This window comes from Sparus aurata, chromosome 8 (genome assembly GCF_900880675.1).
Source record: "Sparus aurata chromosome 8, fSpaAur1.1, whole genome shotgun sequence".
NCBI classification, from domain to species: Eukaryota; Metazoa; Chordata; class Actinopteri; order Spariformes; family Sparidae; genus Sparus; species Sparus aurata.
In genome coordinates, this window is record NC_044194.1 from 7,371,434 (window position 1) to 7,389,145 (window position 17,712).

The following is a 17,712-nucleotide window of genomic DNA, read 5'->3' on the forward strand; positions in this document are numbered from 1 at the left end:
GTGTGAAATAAATGATTCTGACTTTCATGTCATTTTATTCACTGTGACGGGGATTTGATCGCCTGTTGCTAAAGATTTCCTGGAAAACATCAGTCGGTACATCAGAATGAGGAAGGAAGTTGGCAAACCAAACAGGAAATGACACGAATGAAACTTTCCTCACGTGACCTGGTGGTTGTTTGACAGCGAAGATAACGACTAACAAACTAGAATTATCCCACGCCGTTCAACAACGTCATCAAAATACCACTTTATGTCCACTGTTTTCGATTGAGCGACCCCCCTTAGTGGCAAAAATTACTTTACTAATTCTTTGAATGTTTTGTTTGTTGGTTGGCTGACACAAAACCTGGATGGATGATGGTTTTCGGTCCTGAACAGACCTCATTAACTTTTTGCTGTAGATCCTCATTAAGGGATCCCAGGAATTCTTACATGCATATTTCGGGGGCTGGTTTCGTTGAGTGAATACAAAAGGAGACCGTCGGGCCTCGGCGGAGGGGATGCGCGCATCATTTGCATATTCCTTCCATACCTCAAGAAAAAAAAATCCTCCGATCAAAAAAAAAAAAAAAAAAATCACATAAACATCACTTCATTGTGTCTGCAGTATTATATACTATTTACCTTTCACGCAGTCGGAATTTTGAGCTAAAAATACGTGCGATAATTTCTGGCTGTTGCTCTGCTTGTAAACAACGACTGCAAGGAAACAGAAGCATGTCAGGAGGCGCAGCCACACAAGCGCACAGAGAGTGAACCAGATGAGTCTGCAGATGGTATCACTTTCCACACCCAAGCACACACACACACACACACACACACACACACACACACACACACACAGACACGCGTTGATCAGCTGAGCAGTTTCTAGAGCTACAGTCCTCCTACATGACCTCTCCCCTCACTTTACATGAAAAGTGCAGGCTCCCTTTCCTCTCAAAACACTTCTGCTGCTGCGTTTGTTACAGACAACGTGTCACATGTGCGTCGTAAAGCAAACGAAGGGTTCGTGATGTGACTGTGTGTGTGTGTGTGTGTGTGTGTGTGTGTGTGGGTGAGACAGAGAGAGAGAGAGAGAGAGAGAGAGAGAGAGAGAGGGGGAGAGGGAGGAAGGGACAGGAGAGCACGTGCCAGGCAGGGCTGAGCTATTAGCAGGCCACTTGAGATGGGTTATGTAAGAGCGCTGTGGCTGCTGCAGTACCTGCAAGGCCTGTAGTCGCTGTCATAATTTTACACACAAACACCCGCACACTGATTCGCATCCACACGCACAACACGCCAGCAGAACAGTCGATGTAACACGATCCTTCTCTCCGCTTGGCACCGCATCAGTCTGTCCTGTCCAACCAGATGCGATCATTACGAGAGTCAGTGCGTGCGTGTGTGCGTGTGTGTGTGTGTGTGTGTTGAGGTCATCAGGTTTCAGCCCTTTTTCCAACGAGGCGAGGGGAGGGAAGAGGTTTTTTTTTTTTTTTTTTTTTATTAGTGCAGCAGCTTCATGTTTGAGGTGTCGCCCCAAAAAACGGTAGTGCAGCAACGGAGGAGATGGAATAATAGATGGAGCTTGACAAGCGGAGCCCCGCTGCCACCGCTGCGTCCCACCACCGCCTCCTACCTGCCCCGTCAAACACACACACACACACACACACACACACACACATAAACACACACTTATCCCTACCCTAAACATCAAGTCCGAGCCTACTCTTAGCTGCGGTGTGGAGAAGAAAGACGGAGCGGGCTCCAGCAGGAGATTTGCACAACTCTACAACACTCTTCTACTTTCTCATTCAGCTGTTTTTCCACTGCAGGTCCTGTCATTGAACATAAACGCTCCCATTCACAGTCACTCGCTGTGTGGGAGCAAGTTTAGGTCCGGCTTAAAAAGGGGGACTCCAGCAATCTAGTACTACACTTGCATACAAGATGCATCTGATAGGTCTCCTCTTCTTGTTCTTGTCAGTGTGCAGGATTTATTTTATGCGATGGGACGAGTAACCAGAGACAGGTTTGGAAAGCTGAAGTTATTTCTGTTGCACGTGCCGCTGTTTGAAATGTATCTCAAATAAAATAAAAGTCTTAAAGATCAGAATTGAAGCTTTCGAGATCTCCCGACTTGAAGTCTTTAGTTGAACAACATTTACTGGAGCGTGCATTTCATAAAGATACATTAAGAAGTTTTGGGGAAGAAATATTTATCAGAAGACAAAAATCTTCTTTGATTGTTTTCATGACTGAATACAAAGAATTAATAAACTGTTTGAACAAAACGCAACAGAATTCATCTTTTACTTTCCCTTTTTGTTTGTATCTGCAGGACCCTTCATAGTCGACACCTTTCTAGCTTTATCGAGTGTTCAGGGAATATTTCTTCATTTGTTTTATTACCTCATCGCTATTGTAAATATTACCTTTACGAGTGTGAATTCCTTTTCAGAAACTACACGCTTGTTTTCCTTCCAGACGAATCATTTTTTAAATGATCTTTGTAAAGAGTTGCATCTCGATTTCGATTGGAGGCCACAAGTCAACGCACTTCAGTTCTATTACTGCGAGTTTGGTTGGAGTTTGGACCCTTTAAGAGGGATTTCCCCTCTTCGTGAACTTTGCACGCCGCTGAAGTCGCGTCAGAACCGCTCGCTCTACCATCCGATAACAGATCCGGCCTCTCTAACTTTAACCATGAAAACATATTTGCCCAGCGTCCCGTTACGGGCTACAGGGTGACGGATGAAAACAAAGTTATCTGGTTATGTCACATGAGAGTTTTCTATATTTAAAAAAAAAAAATTTCCGTGCTCGGTTATAAAACGGTGACACATGCGTCCGTGCGCCAATCAGAATTTGCCGACAGTTGATTACAGCTGTGGGGCTGTTTGCTTCTGTGACCGCCGTCAATCAAATCTGATCGGATGACACCCACACAGTCTTGACGAGGCTGACTGTTCCCTTAATAAACAATGACTCACTTAAATTGTTCCTGATTTAGACGGGAAGAAATTCACTGTTATCGAGACCCGCGATCGGCTTTTCCAACCAGGCGAGTCGTGTCAGAATGTCTTTTATAAAAAACGGGTGTGTTGCCGCATGAAGTGGCAAAATGGAAACCGAGTCTCTTCACGCTGCGTGTGGAGGTGTTGATATAAATTCCTGACTCATCACTACCTCATCACACAGCGACACTTTGGCCCGGCATCACAGAGCCGACCTGCCGGAGGACCTGCTGATGCATATTAATTCGGTGTCTGTCACCAGTTTGTTATGCAAATCGTTCATTATAATGCAACCGTTTTTATGCCCGTCATGGCCAAGTGTTAATCGCGAAAATGTGCCATTGTGCTCCGAGGCTTCATCCGAATCCATTAACCTGACGGCGAACACCTTTAGTCGCCCTTACATCCTTCAACTTCTTGTCTGTGTGTCAGCGCAGCAAGTTGGCGCATTGATGATAATAGAGCCGGACTGCGTTTAATTACTATTTAACCACACTGTGTCCCAGCAGGTTCAGCAGCTCAGCATAGTGAAGGCAACCTGAGCACAGAGACCCATCTCTCTCCACCAGCGAGGGGTGAGGAGGAGGAGGAGGAGGAGGAGGAGGAGGAGGGAGGTAAATTGGGATGCTCGGCACAGGCCTCCGGGCTCAGTCTCATTTTTTCGATCGCTCGTCTGCTGTAGAGGCTCACGCTCGTCTAGCACACTGTGCAGGTCTGCAAAGTGAGGAAGGCTGCACAACTTTGAGACTCCAACACCGAGACATCTGTATGCTGATTTGTACCGCGCGCCAGCAAAATGCGAATTAGGAGGGCAGAATGCATAGATTTGTTTTGTTTTTTCCTATGTTGCCGGAATAATAAATAAAATCTCTGAGGTTGGCTGTGTTTATGTACTTGGCGCCATCTTTAAAAAAAAAAAAATAGCGCAGTGCAGTTTAAAATTCTTCCCCGTTCTTCTTTACATCACCACTTTGTCGTCGACCTTGCAAACAACAAATAAGCATCAGACCGCGTTACGAAAGGTACCGCGCGACTGTTAATAACGAGGAAGCAACTGACCGCAATCATCTGGGCCACGTAGCTCTCGGGGCCCGTGTACTCTGTCGGATCCTTCACCCTCACCAGAACCAGGAAGTAAAGGTAGTGCCACATGCTGTGCTCCGACTTGATGTGCTCCTCAAACGACACCGTCTTGTTGTCGAACTTGTCCCTCTCCAACCCTGCAAGACAGCAGATTTATTCAACATGGCTGCGTCTGAATGTGCCGCGGTGGTCATTTCGCTGTCTTTTGCATTTGGGCACACACCGCAGATGAAACAGGTCGTCTTCAGGATCTCCTCCTTCCTCTGCTTCTCGCTCCTCAGGTCGGCGAAGGTGTCGATGATGACGCCGAAGATGAGGTTCAGGACGATGATGATGACGACGAAGAAGAACAGCAGGTCGTAAACCACTCGGGCTGCGAACAGCGGCTCCTGGATGGTTCAATTCACAGGTGAAACGAATCCAATTGAAGCAGCACACTTATACATATTTCATTGCAAACAGAACAGGAAGCAAGTTAATTTCGTCCACGCTCGTTATCGAACCTCTTTGGAGGGACTCCTGAGAATGTCTCCCACACCTCCTCCGTTGCGTAGCCCCTGGTTCAGCACTGTGATTATACACATGAGCAGGGTGTCGCACACCCGCTCTATCCCGTCGTCTCCTTCTGTAACACAGAGGAAAACGCGTGAGAACAGTTGGAAGAGGACAGAGAGTGACAAAGTTAAAGAATAAAACATTATTTAACCCTCCGAAAACCGCCGCATGCCAGACTACATCATATGTCACAGGCGGAAACAGTGAAAACAGATGCAGTGACCGTTTCTGTCATGCTTTATTCTACATGTGTCGTTTAAAATGTCACCAAAAATAAAACATTTGCACTAACCTGCATTAAATTCATTAAATTACATTAAACTAAATGTTTCCAATGTTGGTCTCACTTTCAGGCACATGTTGCATCTTCCTTTTCAAATTCTTTCTAGAGTATCTTACCAAAGAAAATCAACTTGTGTTTTCCTCTTTTTTATGATTTATTGCATGATAACTGTGCTGAGCTGCACAAAGAACACTTTCCACTTCTCCCTACTTCTTTACAGTGCTGTTTCCATGGAGGTGCAGGACTTACTGTATATGGAGGAGGGAAAAAAAGAAACTGCATAAATATTGCATTGAATGTGAAAAAATGTGACCGAAAGAGCAAAAAAATGAAAAAATAAAATGCCCAGAAACCACCATGGGTTCAGGAGGTTTGAAAAGAAATTCATAAAAACAAGAGAAAATGTGCAGCAGTGGCTTCTGCATCTCTACGTTTGTGTTACAACAAATATACGACAAAAAAAACAATAAGAATACACGCAACACTTCTGATGTTGCGTCTCCTTTTTGTTCTCCTCATTTGATGATTTTAAGGATCGATTAGATTTAAATAATACTCACGACTAAGTTTTTCATTTGTCAAATCATTAATGCTCCTACCGAACCTGAGCCAAGAGTGCGTCACCGGTTTCAAGAACATTCAAGTTCGCGTTACTGATAACGAAACGCGTCTGCAGCTGATAACGTCGTGACTAATGATCGAGTGATGCCTTCAGCTCCCCCGCTTCCCTTAATCATGACGAAATGAGAAGAAATGAAAGGAGTTACAGCCCTGTAAACGATATATAAAAAAGGAAACAAATCTATTATTCATGTCACGTATGAAAACTGTGTGTATACTGTAAATAGGAAGCGGCGTGCACAGCTGCTGGGGACAGAGAGGAGGTGAAGGATGTGGACCAGATCACGTGCGTGGCCCCGCGGCGCAGGTGATCCGCGGAGACGCAGGAGAACAAACAGGAGCGTGAGTCACCCCCTCCGTCTCATCAAGTTTCTTTGTGTGCACGCCTCTCCGAGAGAGTGAGGGAGTGTGTGTGTGTGTGTGTGTGTGTGTGTTAGAAACAGTGTATGATTGTGTGTGCGTAACCTTTCAGGAACTGACTACTGCGGGGAAAGGTCACACGCGCGCCACATAATCCCCCAGTCAAGCCGCAAAATCTGACAACTTGTCAACCCAACGGTGACTTTCAGTAACGAGCGGGATGAAAGAAAAAATGCATGAAATACATTCAATCTAATTTAATTAGAATCAAAACACTTACCAGGAACAGATTTAGGAGGTGAAACGGGGCAGCTCTCTTTCACACACGAGTCGGGAAGTTCTTTGTTACTCAACAAATCAGTTTTTCCTTTTTCTGCAGGAAAAAAAAAAAAACAGAGAACAAAGAAAATGGGAAATTGATTAATGATAAAAGCACGGAGGATTTGCAAATGAAAGACGATGGTTAAATAGTACTCTCGCAATGAAAACACCTTCCCGCTAATTCTCATCAGCGCTGGTGGAATCAGCTACAGTCAGACATTATGTAAACCCCGGCAGCAGCAGCTGCTGGGTGGGTGGTGAAGTGTTGCTGAAAAAACCTGAACTAATCACTTGCACATCGGCGAAGCCCTGAGCAGCAGAGGAGCTGACTGCGATCAGCTTGGGCAGACAGGCAGAGGGAGACCTGCACACCTGGGTCAGAGTGTCGCTAAAAGGGCCTTCATCCGTCACAGGGTGGAGGACGGAGGGTCGGGCCGAGACAGGAGGAAGAGGAGGGAGAGTGGAGGGGACGGGCGGGGGCGCAGGGTTCACAGCCCCGCGGCAGCAGCAGCGTGGACAGGGTGCTCCTCGGCGCTGTGCCTCGGCTCACCCCGCAGAGAACGGAGAGACAGGCGCGAGCCCAGCTGGTTACATAACCCTCCACCGCTCTGCTGCGTCTGCCGCGCTCTGTTCAGCAAAACACAGGATGGCGCGGCCACCAGGTTATGCAACAGGTGCACACGTGCTAGCAGGTTGTCTTCCTGACCATGGGAGCACTGTGGCGGTGCTCATTAGCACTCCCACGCACCACACAGTGTTTTCAAAATACGAGTCTGGGTACGTATATACAGGATACTGCACGTACTCTACAGCTCTTTGTGTAGAGGTTGCATGCATGTGGACAGAGTTTTTATTTGAAAATTCTCATTCAAACGGGTTTTTAAAAAAACAGAGAAAATACATTAAGATTCTGCGTTTTATCAACTCATCCTGTAAAAACCAAGTTGGGGAATAGATTCATCCTGAAACAAGGAATCCTTTTGATGATTGTCCTCACAGTTCAGAGGTTCTCGTCTGTGATACACTGTAAGCAGAGCAACCAGCCGCAGTTATCTTTCATTTTGAAACTCATTAACCTTTAGGACGTACAATCTCCAGGTTATTGATGAGTTTAAAGCAGAAACAGAACACACACACACGCGTCTGTGAGAGGTCAGGTTCAGGACAAGCTTCACTTCACTTTCAGTTTATTTTGCTGATTTTGTTGGAAAAAGTTAAAAAAAAAGTCAACTTCATTCCAGTGTCACAACCGTAGAACAGGCTGAAGAGCAGCTTCATGTCAATCCATCCTCCACAGCAGCTGTAATTTGATGACTTATCCAACCCGGATTAGTCGCCATCCGACCCGATGACAGGCATTAGCAGTAACTATAGAAACTGCAGAAACAGCCAATCTTCTCACTGATTGTCTCATTTGAGAGGCATCAGTATTAACGGAGACCGTTTCATAACCAGTTAAAAGGTCCTTATAGAACAACCTCAAACTTCTTATTGTTGAGCATTTCGAGGCAGGTGAGGGGACGGAAACAGATTCTTCGAGGCATCGCAAATTTTTCTTGAAGTTTATGTCCGAAAATGGAAGATTTTAAAACCAAATTCCCAACAATTTCAACAACTTCAATCCAAGTATTTACGTCACTGAATCTCGCTTTGGTGCCGGACTGTGGTGACAGCTCTATAGAAGTCTACGGGAGATGCCTGGAGAAACACACGTATCTACGTCGTAAGACTTCTGATGAAGAAAAGCCTCGAGAAAATGAAGGAACACACTTAAGAGAGTTGGTAAAACACTGATTACCTTCTTCATCAACACTTTGTTAGTCCCTTAAATTTGATTTTCTGCTTGCAGTGTAATTGCAGTTCTAGCCGCATTCCTTCATCAGAAGTCACACGATGTAGACGTGTTGGGTTCTGGTGACATCATTTTTTAGGGTTCCTTCACCCAAACCAGCATTTTACAGCGCTAGGACACCCGGACACCACCATTTTATTTTTCCACGATGGGAGTGAAGGTACACTGAAGTTCTGACCTGGCGCCGGAAGGCGGTCCACCTCCATGCGGAAGTCGTCCTTGAAGAAGAGGAAGCCGATGATGGAGAAGAAGTAGACGAGGAAGATGGCCAGAACGGCCGTCAGAATGATCGAGCGGCCGTTCCTCGTCACGCTCTTTATCACGTTCAGCAGCGTCTCCTCTCGGATCAGCAGGTCGAACAACTGCGGAGGGGAAGATCGTCATCGGTGAGTCATCGGCCGCGGCGCGACGGAGGTGAAACGTGTGAGAGACTTCTTACCAGGAAGCTGTAGAAGAACTCGTGCACGCACAGGCCGAGCACACAGATGATGGCGTAGCCCAGGTGGAAGAGGAAGAGCATGTCCATCACGACCGCTTTGTAGCCTCGGGTGAACGTCCCCTGGTTCCCCACGAAACTCACGAGAAAGATCAACTTGTTGAAGAGCTGAAGGGGAAGAAAATCAAAGAAAAAAGAAGTTCTGATGGCTGTGGAGGAAAGAAGAGACAACGCTGGGGTCAAATCTTCCATCACTTACATTGACAGTGCCCAGCAACAACAGAGCCGGACCGAGGCCCATGGTGTAGATGGCGCGAAGGATGAGCGAGACCAGGAAGAAGAGGATGCCCCAAGGCTTCGGTAAGACAGGAAGCAGCACGGTGAACAACCCCAACGCCACCCACAGGGAGATATTCCAGAACGGGGACAAAATGCCTGGACGGGAGAGAATAAACACATCAATCAAGGCGCCACAACATCAGAGCTCATAAACGTCGTGGCATTTCCCTAATGAATTATTCACCTGAGCTAAGAGCTTAACTTAGCACAACGCAGTCGGAGGCAACGCTTTAAAATGTCAAACAGTGGACCGTCAACTTCTTCAGGTCGCACCGAAGTGAAGCCCTCGATTCTTGAGGAAAAACTGCAGCGTTCCGATTATTTATTGATGAAAGAGGCTTTCAGGAAATACTTAAACACCTCTCAGCACGCCGTGTCGGTTCGCTTTTCTGCGAGGATCAAAGCGTTTGATCGCAGTATGACACGACAATAAAACATCCCATCTGTGGAAGATCTTTAAAAAAAAAACCCTCGTATGTGACGGATTCAGCTGTCAATACTCTTGAAAGCAATCTGGCAACATCGCGGGTAAACATAAAGAGATGAAGTGGGACAGTTGTAGAGAGTCGTACAAACACAGACAGGTACGTTTCTGTGAATCTGGGTGAGCAACAATCAAAAGCAGATTAAAAATCCAAAGTTGTTCCGCTTCAACAGGTGCAACGAGAGCGCGGCGAGGCACATTTGGGACGAGCAAACACCGTCTTGAAGTGTAACGAGGCGAAGAAGTGAAAAAACACCTGTGTGAAACCACGATGGTCGTGTATGACAGCGGACGGCTGCGTTCAAAGTGTGATAAAGTGCAAGTTCAGGGCAGGTTGTGACGCGTCGTAGCTCAAAAACTCAAACTTCTTTTGGTTTTAATAACCGTGTTTACACGTTTAAAAGAGTTTAACACAGTTAGACACAGTTAAAGAGAAAGGGCGAGGTGGTTTTATGTGTTCATCTGTGACTTCTTCAAGTTTTTTAGATCTTAATACAGCAGTTAGGGCGATGCCTTTCGAGCCAACCCCAGCCCTAACCTGCAAACATGAGGCTGTGAGAAAAAAAAGGGAAGATTATCAGGGGTATCGACAAAAGCCCCCGCCCCCGTATAGCCTTACACCACAGATTCATAGAATACAAACAAGAAGTTGAAACTAAAATGGTTTTTTAAATGCAATAAGTGTGGGAGTGTGTGCCAGAGAGACCTCCAAAAAGAAGAAGAAGAAGAAGAAGAAGAGGAAGGATGAAATGATGAAAGACTACAGTCTGCTGAGACGCGGCAAGCGGATGAACAAATGAGTCAGGAGAATTAAATTCAATAAAGGGGAAGGTCATTCAAGTTGAGTGAAAATAGTCTTTTTTAGGACCTGTTGCGTCGTTTTTAGGGGCAAACTGAGAGGAACGCCGTGACGAGACGCACATCAGGCGGGGTCGTTTCTACGCGGCGAACCCCCAACCGTCCTCGGGTTTACATAAAGAATGTTGTTTGCTGGATGAACAAAACTGATGTTTTGTCGCCAACCATGAGGGAAAAAAAAAACAACCCAAAACTGATCATTTGTTGCAGAACAAAAGAAAAAAAGAATAATATAAAAATTCTTACCCTCATCTCCATCATCGCCAAAGGGGTAGAACACGGCCACGGCGATGTTGACCAGGCAGGCCAGGTAGAAGGAGATGCTCCCCCACAGAGAGATGTGGCGTGAGAACCAGAACAGGGCCTTATTTTCTGCACAAACACAACAGGAAGTATAAGTACAGGGACACAAAACCTCGGTACACAAACGCGCAAGTGTCGCTGCAGGCCCCTCAATTTATTCTGGAATAACAATAACCAGACACTCTGGGTGATAATCATGATTTCCCATCCCGCTGCCAGCGTCTGCTACCACCATCATTGTCTTTATTTTTTTTTATTTTTTTTTTAAGCGAGAGCCGGATTCAGGATTTAAAGACTCACTGCGGATCTTCTTCTGCCACCGCATCTCATTGTAGAGGTTGTCAAACTGCTGGAAGAAGTCGTTAACCTTGCTGCCCTGGTCGTCTCGCTCGGTGGTGGTGAACACGCGCACCTTGGACTCCTCGGTGAGGTACTCGCAGATGTTGGGCACCGGAAACACGATCTGCTCCATGGTGCGGTCGTGACGCACAATCTGGTAAACAGGAGATCCAGTAAATCCTCATGGCGGATTTATTAATAATGTGTGTAAATAAAAACGCACAGACTGCGAGGACAAACGGACGAAGTAATGATGAGGCGTACCTCTATCTGAGCGGTGTGGTTGGCGTAGTAATGAAGAGCGTCGTCCTTTTCGTGGTCGGGGTCCACGCCTGACCCCGACCCGGGCCTCAAGCTCTGCTGCAGGATCTTATTGTGTCGCGCCAGCTAGGATCCAGAGACACAACTCGTTTAATTAACTCACACGTCACTCAGAGAGGGAACCGAGATTTGACTTCAAGGAAAAAAAAAAAAAAGATCCAAAAGACTTGAAATATTAATAACACAGGTGATATGATCCAACTGAAGGGGACATTTTCGTCTTATCCCGCCTTTGATTTGCACATCGAATGACAACACGTCCGTCCTCCGTCACAGTGCGTTAAACACGGACACATTAGACAACTTCATGAAACCAAAAAAGAGAAAATACAACCTGACATGACAGTGAGAAGACAGACAAACGATGGACACATTTAGGGATCAGGAGACATCGATAGCTTAAATCTGACCGGATAGCAAACAGCTACTCATCGACAGATCCGGCAAGACGAGGAAAGTTTATTTACAGAAAACCATTCGGACACAAGGCAATCCAGAGGGCTTTACAGAGACAGAGAAATGTGTTAAAATAAGACATTAAAAACAACAGCAAGGGAAAAAGACCTCGAGTATTCAGGAACGAAACAAGATGAGCTGACAGGTCTGTACTTCGGCCCGAGACAATTTGGTGCTTTCTAGGTCAGTAATAAAACTTAAAGTCTAGTGTTTTACACACAGGAAACCAGCGCAGTGATTTAAGCGCTGATGTAATGTGCTCGACCTTCTTCTTCTTCTTGACCTTCGTTGCAGCGAGGACTAGATCCAGCTGCGGAAGAACATTTGTGTTCACTTGGTAAAATCTACGTCCGATATCGACTCTCTTTTGGCTCCATTTTGGTCTCTACCAACTCCTGAAAACAGCTTTGCAAAGCTTTTTGGTAATCTTGTTTTCCTTCCCTTTTTCAATTTAACGTAGGGTATGATTATCTACTTACGTTGAGAATTCAGACTGCTTATTTATTTCTCTTTTGTGTAATTGTTCAACGTTCGTCTTATTTTGTTTATACGTGCCACGGCGGTGTAGGAGGGTATAAAAACAATAGAAAACAGAGTTGGTTCTTGTGCAACAGTGGAACGAAACGGTCTCCTCTTCCTGTTTTCCAATTCCCTTATTTCCACTGAATATGAGTAACACATACGGAAGCTTTTGCAGAGCTCTTTCTATGAATCGCGTGGCTGCCAGTAAAAAACACGCACGGAGGTTTACTTCTGTATTTTTATGATATACTGTCGATCACTCCTGCTGATTTACTCACTCGTGATCTTTTTTTTTTTTTTTTATCCGTCACTGAACGTCAGCTGTCACGGGGAGACCGGCGGACCAGATAATATCTTTTAATCAGATAGATGATGAGCTCGTGCCTGAGTTAGAGTGTCATCGGTGTGTGTGTGTGTGTGTGTGTGTGTGTGTGTGTGTGTGTGTGTGTGTGTTCAACTGTGAAAGACAGTGACACCACACACACACAGTCAAAAAAAAACTTTCCCCGTCATGATGAAACTTGTCTGTTGGTCGGACAAAAATACCCCGTTTGACACTTTGACACTCTAAAGAGGCAGAAGTGAAAACCCGCTAGACTCGGTCTGACCTCTCCAACTGACATCAACTGTAGAAAGAGGCGCACACACACACACACACACACACACACTCAATACGACTGCTTCAACACACACCCATCTTTCTAGGTGCTGCATTGCAGGCGACTGAACATGTTTCAGTTTCTTGAAGACGTTCCTCTCATCCAAGAGGCTTCAGTTCTGACTAACTGGAGCGGAGTGGCAGACCCTGCGTGGGAGTATCCTTACAGAGTCGTTAGGGCCACTTGCGGGTCGTTGATCAAACCGGCCATCATGTGGGTTGCTAAGGGTAGGTGAGCCCAGGTGTGAGCGGTTGTCGAGCTGTCTTGGGAGAGAACTCGGCGCTGCTTTGTAGGTGGGTGATGAGTAATGTCGGAGGCCACCTCCTCAGTTCAAAGACGGTCGCTCCAGTTTGACGTAGATGGATTTAATCACTGCGACCCGGATGACTGAGAACCTTCGTCAACAACACACCCGTCTCATTTCTTTTCTGCTCACACCCTGGACCAGGCGAGCCACGCTCGTTTAGTAACACAGCGTCTACCGCCGGCTTCGCTGAACACCTACGTCTGCTCGACCCTGCGCCACATCCTGGAAGCTAATTTTAGATAACTGGCTGAGCGATCTGCTCGTAGAGGAGCAGTCTTTTTAGCATTCAACACAGAGGACGCAATGAAACAAGAGCATGGATGCGCACAAACACACATCAGCCGCTGCAGTGCACGGCCCAGATGTGGGCAGAAGGTCGGACAGACAGAGAGGAAATGCAGTAATTCCTCCGTCACAGACAAAAACAAGCTCAGGCATTTTTATTACCTGGTGGGCCAGGATGTAAATGTTGTGTCCGACGTCCCGGGGCTTGATCTGGTCCCCAACGCTGTCCTCGTCCTCCTCACTCTCCAGACCCTGGGCGTAGGCTTCCTTCATTACATCCACCTAACGCACAAAAGTGATTAAAAGCTACTTACACTGTAGCACATGTGTCCGTGTTTGTGTATTAGAGTTCGTGACATTTCAATGCTGCAAAGGCTTTTGTTGCATGTCATTAACATCTTAATATCTGCAGAAATTGATCCAGGTGGTGGCTGCACAAGTCCAAAAGTTCTAATTTACTGAGAAAATTAATCATTTCCGAATTTGCAGCATGTTTTTTTTTTTTAATCCAACATAACAATCGATCCATTTTTTTCGCTGTTTAGCCTTTCAAAACAGCATTTTACCTGCAGTCAATGCTTTCCCGCTTGCTGCACACAAAGGGACGCGCGCACTTATAGTCACAGGACAGTCTAGCAGCAATCTGACAGCACCATACACAACGTCTACATAACCACAATAACAAAAAAAAACGTTTTCATCTTGAACACTATTATACTAAATTACGCACATTTTTCATACAAAGCAGCTCGGCGCTCCATTTAATCCGGCGAATCTCTTTATTCGAACGGAGGGTTTTGTTGGAAGATTTTTTATTTTTGTTTTTTGGGAGCGGAAAAATCCTCAATAGAGGCTTTGAATTCAAGAAACATTCGGTGCAGCCCTCGTGTGTGTGTGTGTGTGTGTGTGTGTGTGTGTGTGTGTGTGTGTGTGTGTTTGTACACGCTGACACACACTTACCAGCTCGGTGGGTCTCATCTTGTAGAGGATCTTCTCTGCGTTCTCGCTGTCATGGCGGCTCTCCATGATGGCCAATAGGAGCTTGGAGGCGTTGTTCTGCAAAACAGGGCCTCAACGATAAGCTATAATAAGCTTAATGACTTGATTGATGCATCTTTCGAGCAGAATCAAACCATTTGTCAGTCCAGCAGCTGAACAAACAGGCCATCGCGTGGAATAATATAAGCTTGCAACACGTTCTCCGAAGAAAAACGTGGCTCATGTGTTCAATAAAACACAACACATCATATCGCTTTCATCAAAACACTGGAGATTTGGTCAAGCTGCCTTCAGCTACCTGTTCCCAGCCACGAACACTAAAGGCGATTATATCGTATAGCAAATTGTAAGTATTTCTTTTTGTAGCGTGTAAATGGCTGTGAGTCATAGCGAGCGGCCTCTCAGGGCTTTGAGAAACACCCGCTGCTCACCTTGAGCTCCAGCACCAGGTCCAGTCGATGCTTCCCCAGAGGGTTGATGGAGTTGACAATCAGCGCTATAATAATGTCAATGCCATTCGACTCATGCTTGGCTATACACGTCTGGAAAAGAAAAGGTTGGAGTGACAGCACGTTAGACAACAATAAAAGAAACAGCAGAGAGGTGTTTTGTTAATATGTCGCCGAACCACAACTGAAGCATCGGAGTGAGCCAGAAAAGCTTAAATGACCTCTTTTTTGCAGCGAAGTGCTCGGTAAGTGGTTAGCGCTCATGGGTTTGGTTTTCTGAGAAGCAAAGTCCCGACTGTGACACTTTCTAAGAATGTCACAATGTGTCAACTGTGGAAAAAGTCTTGAGGAAGCGTGTTGATTTTGCAGAGTAGTCAACAGGCTAAAACTTTCAAAATGACCATAAAGTTACATTTTCTTTATATTATCTGTATCTAGCATCTGCTTTGAGTCGTGGAAAAGTCACAGGACAAGCTTTTTATCAATATATGACCAGAATCTCAGGGTGTCTAGACTCTCATTATACTGTTAGAGGTGCAACATATGAGCATTTTAGTTAAAATAGTTAAAAGTTCCAGTGTTATGTGTTGTTTAGCAGAGTCATCCCCTGAAGTTAGCATGGTAGCCAGCTAGCCTCATTTCTAGCGGTCCCTACCTTCCCAGTCCGCTAACTGTAGCTGCCATTAGCTAGTTAGTTCAGTCAGCTTTGCAGCTAGCGGTCTGGACTGGGAAGGTAGGGACCGCTAGCTGCACAGCTGACTGAGCTAACCAGCTAACGGCAGCTACAGTTAGCGGTTACTCTGGTAATGCGCTGCTCAGTTTTTGTTCATTTGTCGCCAATTCTTACAAACTGCACCTTTAACTTGTGACATATTTAACCATTCACTGAACTAAACCGTTCATCAACTCCAATCCAACCAGTCCTCCCCCTACCTGGTTTTCATGGCAGGGGCCCTGGCAGTACTCTGTGATGGTTTCCAGGGTTTGTCGAACCAGGTCCACATTACTCTCATTTATATAAAGGCCCAGCAGCCCCAGTCCTCCGGTGGTGCTCCCGCAGATACAGTCCAAGAACTGAAGAGTCTCGCACACCAGATTGTAGTTTGTCTTGTTGTTCTGGTTGCGCAGAAAGTTCTGGATTCAGAGCAAAAAAAAAAAAGGAAACAACAATCAGTTTAACAGCGGTTGGACTTCAGGTTCAGGTTCTTACTCTCGGTGACAAGAAAAGGGGGGGGGGTCAGTACCTGCAGGTCCAAGTTGTGGTTCTCACAGAGCAGCTGTAGGTAACGCAGGATCGGTTTCATGATGGTGATGGCTGGGCTCATCACTTGAGTTTCCTCCAAAGCGTCGTCTATTCCGATCATCTCGCTGTTGTGGCCGAGGCCTTCGAGGTCCGGATCCAGCTCCTTTCTGAAGGCACAGAAGGCCTTTGAGGTCACTGACGAGGCCTCCTTCAGCTGCCCACGCATGTCTTCCCTCATATGAAGCCCCGAGTCTTTCCCTAGAGCGGGCATACAGAAGAATATAAAAAATAAATAAAAAATAAAACATGTTACGTGTGGCGGAAGATGGGCGGAAGGGAAACATGTGAAAGGTTACTACAATCAATGGCATCCTGACATTCTAAGCATGTTTTGAAAGAAATTCAGAGACCCCCCCCCCCGGACGAGCGGGGCAAGTATCGAGTGGGGTTCTGTAGCATGAAAGTACCCGATCTTGATACAATGGCCTTTTGATAGGCTTGTGATGTGGGCCGTCACATGGCCTCTGACATGTGACTGCAGCGGCGGTCTGCACGGGAGGCCGGCCGAGCCACAAAAATCATTCTTGATATTTCTCCCCCGCTATTGTTTCAGCGGGAGGCCGAGCTGAACCGAGCGACGTCACATACAGGAGAAGCATTAAGGTGATCGAGTTTATATATGAGCCTATTTCGTGGCTTTTTTTCCGCTCAGTCCAGGTCTGTTTCTATGGAAATGCTCGGCTGTGCTCAGGACACGACCCCGTGAGTTAGTTCACTTTATACAAACCTTTCTCTCTCAGAGCCAGCTTCGTTTTTGACACAGAGGTTTTTGCGAGACGTGTCCTCTTTTGGAGAAGCCACGCAGCGTGTCGGTTGTGATTCGAGCACGCAGCGGTCCCAACGCATCGTGACTCAAACTCTACCTTTCTTGATCCTGATGCTGCTCACGTCGGCGCCGTCGTCGTCCCTTTTTCTGCAGCTGAGCTCGAACATGTTGACGGACACGGTGGCTCGGATCTCCTGCTGGGCCGTGCGCATGCGGTCGTAGAAAACCTTGAAGAACCTCTCGGACTTCTTCTGCTTGTACAGCTGGTTGTAGAAGGAGTTCTGGGTGGCAGGCAGAGCGGTTATCAACATGAATGTCAATGCGAGGGTGTGAGTTTTATCTTAGAGACGATAATATATCAAATATGTCTGATGTTTTTATCCACAGCAAATAAAAAGAGCTGCTACATTTGAGTGTGTGTGTGTGTGTCGCCCACCTGTATCTGTGTGTTTCCGCCCTGCAGGAGGGCGATGCCCAGCAGGATGCTTTCCTCAAACACCCGGTCGTTCTTGGTGTTGACGATGAGGTCAATCACCAGCTCTGACGCCCCGACGTTGTCCAGGAGACACTGGATCTCCACCATGCTGCTGCCCGGCTTGTCAGAGTCCAGCATGGGAGAGCCGCCTGCAGAGATCGAACGTGAACAATGAACTTGATTGCTCATTACAACATTTTTACATCAAATCTAATCAACATTCGTACTTGGCGATCAGATCGAGAACACACTGGGATCCATTTTGCCAAGACCACATTCAGAGGTGGTCTGGGCCGCGTATAAACACATTATTTTAGCGGACGTGTCTGTGAACTCA

The 17,712-nt window shown here is 46.3% G+C and overlaps 1 protein-coding gene across 1 annotated transcript in view; it reads right to left on the minus strand.

Moving 5' to 3' along the window:
• The window catches only part of itpr2 (inositol 1,4,5-trisphosphate receptor, type 2), a 69,383-nt gene that overhangs the window by 7,776 nt on the left and 43,895 nt on the right, over positions 1 to 17,712 (minus strand). Inside the window, exons 39-55 of the mRNA XM_030425891.1 lie at positions 17,337 to 17,524; positions 16,998 to 17,181; positions 16,076 to 16,332; positions 15,765 to 15,965; positions 14,814 to 14,924; positions 14,344 to 14,439; positions 13,546 to 13,665; positions 11,098 to 11,220; positions 10,795 to 10,987; positions 10,438 to 10,563; positions 8,770 to 8,945; positions 8,514 to 8,678; positions 8,253 to 8,436; positions 6,182 to 6,274; positions 4,586 to 4,707; positions 4,306 to 4,471; positions 4,059 to 4,219 (exon numbers count right to left, since the gene is read on the minus strand). Coding sequence (XP_030281751.1) covers positions 4,059 to 4,219; positions 4,306 to 4,471; positions 4,586 to 4,707; positions 6,182 to 6,274; positions 8,253 to 8,436; positions 8,514 to 8,678; positions 8,770 to 8,945; positions 10,438 to 10,563; positions 10,795 to 10,987; positions 11,098 to 11,220; positions 13,546 to 13,665; positions 14,344 to 14,439; positions 14,814 to 14,924; positions 15,765 to 15,965; positions 16,076 to 16,332; positions 16,998 to 17,181; positions 17,337 to 17,524 — 2,666 coding nt within the window. The remainder of the gene's footprint in view (positions 1 to 4,058; positions 4,220 to 4,305; positions 4,472 to 4,585; positions 4,708 to 6,181; positions 6,275 to 8,252; positions 8,437 to 8,513; positions 8,679 to 8,769; positions 8,946 to 10,437; positions 10,564 to 10,794; positions 10,988 to 11,097; positions 11,221 to 13,545; positions 13,666 to 14,343; positions 14,440 to 14,813; positions 14,925 to 15,764; positions 15,966 to 16,075; positions 16,333 to 16,997; positions 17,182 to 17,336; positions 17,525 to 17,712) is intronic.